Source organism: Theropithecus gelada, unplaced genomic scaffold, assembly GCF_003255815.1.
Source record: "Theropithecus gelada isolate Dixy unplaced genomic scaffold, Tgel_1.0 HiC_scaffold_2756, whole genome shotgun sequence".
Taxonomy (NCBI): Eukaryota; Metazoa; Chordata; class Mammalia; order Primates; family Cercopithecidae; genus Theropithecus; species Theropithecus gelada.
In genome coordinates, this window is record NW_020259231.1 from 1 (window position 1) to 5,278 (window position 5,278).

At 56.1% G+C, this 5,278-nt stretch overlaps 1 protein-coding gene across 4 annotated transcripts; it reads right to left on the reverse strand.

Annotated features, from left to right (window-relative positions):
* AOC3 (amine oxidase, copper containing 3) lies at positions 1–5,272 on the reverse strand. 4 transcript variants are annotated; one of them, XM_025374323.1, is made up of 4 exons: positions 3,786–5,272; positions 2,003–2,288; positions 1,165–1,294; positions 1–468 (listed from the first exon to the last, which is right to left on the reverse strand). In XM_025374323.1, exons 1-4 carry the CDS (start codon positions 5,170–5,172, stop codon positions 193–195), a joined length of 2,079 nt encoding a protein of 692 aa, XP_025230108.1. In that variant the 5' UTR covers positions 5,173–5,272; the 3' UTR covers positions 1–192. The 4 variants fall into 4 exon arrangements, with proteins under 4 accessions (XP_025230108.1, XP_025230110.1, XP_025230111.1 ...); XM_025374325.1 differs by lacking the exon at positions 3,786–5,272 and adding an exon at positions 3,365–3,480; XM_025374326.1 differs by lacking the exon at positions 3,786–5,272 and adding an exon at positions 2,584–2,661 and having other exon boundaries at positions 2,003–2,460.
* Positions 5,273–5,278: the final 6 nt, after the last annotated feature.

The window sequence follows — 5,278 nt, forward strand, 5'->3', positions numbered from 1 at the left end:
TGTCCCCTGTGTCAGGCATCACAGGGTCAGGAGGCTCCTGGCATAGAGGGGATGCGAGGCAGGGCAGTGGAAGAAAGAGGGTCCTGGCGCAGGGAAGAGGGAACCAGGCTGCCGGCCCAGTGCCCAGCTGCTCCCCGTCCCTCACACCCTGGCCCTGGAGCCCTTGGCCACATGCCCCATCCCAGGGACCGCCTAGTTGTGAGAGAAGCCCCCGTGGGAGAAGGCAGGGAGGTCGGGGGCACAGGCAGCAGCCTGGGGCAGGCAAGCCAGGGGGTTGACCTCACAGGCCCCAGCATCCTGGTCCCCTCGGAAGTGGATGGAGTCGGCAGAGTAGAAGGAGGGGTCTTCGTCAAAGAAGTTGTAGGGTCGGAGGAAGAAGCCCACGCCGTTCCCCACAGTCACCGTGTTAGGAATGTCCTCTGCATGTGGGATGTGCAGAAAACCAGCTGTCACCCAGGCCACCAAGTCCTAGCAGGGGAGAAGAAAGAGGGTCACGAGGTCTGGCTTTGCTGAGGACATGCCCTGGTAGGGATTCAGCTCACCAGCCCAAGCATCGTGAGTCTTTAAACATTTTTTCCTACTGGATAGAAGTCAAAGCATAAGTAGTCCATTTCATATTAGGAACGCCTGCCTCCCTGTCCCTGGCTTGCAGCCTCCATCTCCGACATTTCCCATCATATCGCCCACTGCCTACCTACCCCCAGAGGGTGACACCCACAGGCTACTTCAGCTCCTCTTCTCCTAACTCTCCAAGAGTTCCCCACAACCGAGGGAAGAAGGGTGGAGGAGTGAGAACCAGCGCTTGGGAAGCAGAACTAGGCCAACACTGTGAAATTCAAGTCAGGAATGGGAGAAGCTTCAGATACAGGAGATGTCATTTTCGTTGGTAACTTCCATCCCTCCTGAGTTCTGGAGCCTAGAAAGGACTCAGTCCATGAAACTGGAACTAAGAGGGCTCTAAGATCTCAAGGACAGGCCCAGGGTCTCACTCAGCGTCTGAATAGACACCCAGCTCAGAAAGGTTCCCTCAAAGGATAGTGATCAGACCTACTGAAGTGCAGAAGGCAGGAATCAGCACCACCCCTGAGAAGTGCAGGTGGTTTTCAGGGACCCTCCCAAGAGAAAGTAAGGCTCATCCTGTGCCCTCTGCCCCGGCCAGCTGACCTTTCCAGCAATGGTCTCGTTGTTGATGAAGTCACTGAAATCCACAGTGGGGGCCCAAGGGTCATTCTGATTGAAAACGCTGCTGCTACTGGGCTCCTCCTCCTTCCGCTGGGTCACGGCCAGCTGGTACCTAGGGAGGCACTGGTCAGGCCTCCATGGCCATTGACCCCATCCTGCTGCCTGATTGTGACGAAAGGGAACTGAGTGCTCAGAGCTCAGCTTCCCCAACTGCATTGACACAACTGACTCGGCGCTACAGAATCCCCGACGACACCCTAAGGGGGGTCAAGTCCTCCTGTTTATCCCCAGCCATTTCACAGCACAACCCCTCTCCCATCCAAAAGAGAAGAGAGTTCTCACTCCTGGGCTTTAGCCTCCAAGGGGAAAATGTGCCCATCATGGTTTCTTCGGGTAACTAGAAAAACCTTTGGCCAGGCGTGGCAGCTCATGCCTGCAATCACACTTTGGGAGGCCAAGGCGGGTGGATCACGAACGAGGTCAGGAGTTCGAGACCAGCCTGGCCAACATGGTGAAACCCTGTCTCTACTAAAAACACAAAAATTAGCCAGGTGTGGTGACGTATGCCTATAATCCCAGCTACTGGGGAGGCTGAGGCAGGAGAATCGCTTGAAACTGGGAGGTGGAAGATGCAGTGAGATGGCGCCACGGCACTCCAGCCTGGGGGACAGAGCAAGACTCCATCTCAAAAAAGAAAAGAAAAGAAAAGAAAAATCTTCCTGAGAGATCTCTCCCCTCACATACAGGGTGAGCTGAGTGTCCGCCAACACTCCTTTCCCACTCTCACTGCCCCCCTCCTCTCTGACTGCCCACCACTCACCTCTCCCAGCTGAAGCCTCTCGCCATGGAGCTGTTTTGGGGCAGCGGCTCTCCAGCAAAGCTGAGCATCTGGATGCGGTAGCCCCGCGGGTGGCCCCACTTGTTGCTGTGGTTGCTGGCCAGGTACATGTAGCGAGGGGTGGTGCCTCCCACAAGGAAGGCGGCCTGCTCCTCTGTCTCCAGCAGCTTCCGGGTCACCTGCAGCCTCTGCAGCTGGTGCTCAGGGCTCCAGGGCACAGCCATGGGGACAAAGACCATATCCTCGGCCCAGACCCAGTTCTCCAGTCCTGCTCAGGGTGGGATGGGGGAGGGCCTGTCATGCAACCACCCTGGCCCCTCTGGACTCTGCCTCCACCTGGCTTCAGACTGGGGGCCAAAGAGCAGCCCAGAACTGAGTGTGCCCCTGCTTTTCTTCCCTCTCCCCAAGATACCTCCAATCCTTCAGCCAAAGCTGTGGACCTATAAATTAAAATATTTCATCAGGGATTTCATTCCATTTCACTCATTCATTCTTTCAACATTCATTAGCAGAGAGGACTGTGCTCGCCCCTGGGGATAGAGAGGAATGAACATCATCCTTACCCTCTCGCTTTCCACGCAGACAGGCAAACCACTGACTGGCCTGTCCTGTGGGAGGAGCATGGCCTAGGCAGCTTCCGGGCCACAGGAATACACTTGCAGGCAGGAAAAGGGGGCCCTTCCGGGCAACTTTTCAGCCTGGCCTTAAAGGATATTACCAGAAGAGATGACATGGAAGGACATTCTAAGCAGAGACAAAGCATAAGCAAACAAGAGGATGCCTGACTGTAACATGTGAAGTGCATGTCCACGGACATGGAGTATGTGGGTATAGCTGTGCAGAGCACGGCAAGGCAGGTTGGAGCTGCACTGTGAAAGAAAGAGTTTGGAGGGGCTTCTGCGGACAGGATCCCACAGGTGATGAGGAATGTGAGAGCTGAGTAAAAGGCAGGCTGGTGTGGATGGGAGGCCCTCTGGGTGCAGAATGGCTCTTGGATCTGAGAGCAACAAGAGCGGAAACAGCAGAAAGAGGGCTGGCACCTGCAGGGCATGGCAGTGTGATCCAGCGAGATACTGCAGGTGCAGAATAGAAAGAAAAAAAAAAACAAACACACACCTGGTGACTGACTCAATGTGGGGAAGGACAGTGAAAAGACAAAGATGAAGACTTCAAGCCATCATGTAGCCTTGGCTCTCTGTGACCAGACTCCAGGATCTATCCAGAATGCTCTACAGGCTCCATGTGACCCTCACATGGATTGTGAATTGTGACCAGAGAAAGAAGGAAAATCAGGGAGGAGGAGGGTCCACCTCCAAAGGAAATGTACAACCTGGAATGACAGACCTGCACACGCCAGGGACTTGGTAGAATGCAAAGAGATCCTCCAACACACCAGCACCACAGGCCAGACACAGAAATGAGCTGACAAACAGAAGGCTGTTCCCAGCAGCGGAGCCCATATAAGTACAAGGGAGGGAAGAGGGCAATGGGGACCCTGTTAGCCCAGATCCTGCCTCCTTCCTGAGCTTGGCCATTTCCCAAGATCTTCTGATGAGGTCACGTGGAGGAAGGCTGCAGCTTTGCACCCAGCCAGTGAGCTAAGATCCAAATAAAACTCAGCTGCCAACTCTCTCCCATCTAGCAAAAAGGGAAGCACAAAAATTCACATCTTCCTTTATGGGATACTCTACACAAAACCCAAAGCAAATGGAAACAACTTTTCAGCCCTTCTTCCAGAAGCCTTCTCCCCACCAAAATGTTTTACCTCCTACATCCAGATCCACCTTGAAGTGGGCGCTGTGGGTATGGACCGTGCCCAGGGTGTGCTCTGCAACTTGGTTCCCGTACTTCCCGGTAGCACCAAAGAGGAATGCTGAGCTGATGTAGCCCGTGGCATAGAATCGGGTTTCTATGGCCCCACTGGGGTGGAAGACCATATCCCACACATAGTCATAGTTGAGCAAGGTGGACACAGATCTGACGACCAGCACTGTTTCTGCAAGGCCCCCAAAGTAGTGGGAGTAGAGATCTGAGTGGTGCCGCCGCAGGGGGAGGCCCTGGTTGTGTTCAAATACACAAAAGGCATCACGTATTGTCTTGGGGGCCTGGGACTCCAAAATGAAGTGCCAGTCCACGTAGGTGGCCAGGTAGGGGCAGTCCACCCCACGGGTCAGGGGCGTGGTGTACTTGCCCATGCCAAAGCCTCCATCCACATAGCGGGTCATCATTGCTGCTGGGGAATTTCCACCATAGACGGCCAAGGCTTCTTGGAGGCTGATCTCATAAACTAGTCTTTCTCCCTGGAAGCGAACGTCAAAGATCCTTGGGCCGCTGAATGCTCCAAGGCCAAAGGAGAAAGTCCATAGTGAGGAGGCCACTCGACTTCCCTGGACACTGAAGCGGGGGCCCTGGGGATGGAACTGCAGAGGGGGAGCTGGACCCGGGGGCACAGGGGACTTCAGGGACCAGGACCCACCTGTGCCATTGTCTGGGATCAGCACCACATTCACAAGGCCGGCCTCAAACTGGGCCTCCAGCTGGGCCAGGCTGTCGTAGTAGCGGCCTTGATAGAACACCTTCTGGATGGTCCAACGGGCAGGGTCCAGGGCCTTGTGGTTCACTAGCAGCTCCAAGCCCACGGGGTGCAGGAAGAACCCAGCCCCTGAGATGTTGTAGTAGAGGCCAAACCAGGTGGCCCGGTCCCCTGATTGCAGACCACGGGGAGCCGTGGTCATTGTCACCAGGTTCCGTCCCCGGCGCTTGTAGAAGCAACAGTGGTGGAGAAGCCCAGAAGCCTGGGGCAGCTCTCTGTCGAAGATCATCTGGTCTATGTCCAGGTACTCTCGGAACAGCACGGGGCGTCGGTGATAGGGCAGGGGGCCTCCATGACGCTCCACGGTCACGTCCCGCATGTAGGAAGGGTGAGGCAGTGGCCCCACCACCAGCTCACTCACATTGGGCTGGGGTTGCCTGCCAAAGAAGACGATGGCCAGTGCCTCCCGGGCAGGTGGGGGGCCCCCCCTGTCCAGGTGAGCCAGGGCTGCAGCCTTGGGAGGCAGCTGTAGCTCCACTGAGAAGACACAGTTGTCCGAGGGCCGGGCCTGGGCCGCATCCACCAGCCCTGGCCCCAGTCGCTGGGTCAGAAAGTGCATCACAGCTGTCAGCTCCTCTCGGCTCAGGTCTGCAAACAGCTGGCTCTGGCCAGGGTGTGTCCAAGGCTGGGCACTGGGAGATATAGAGGGGCAATGGGGAAGCTGG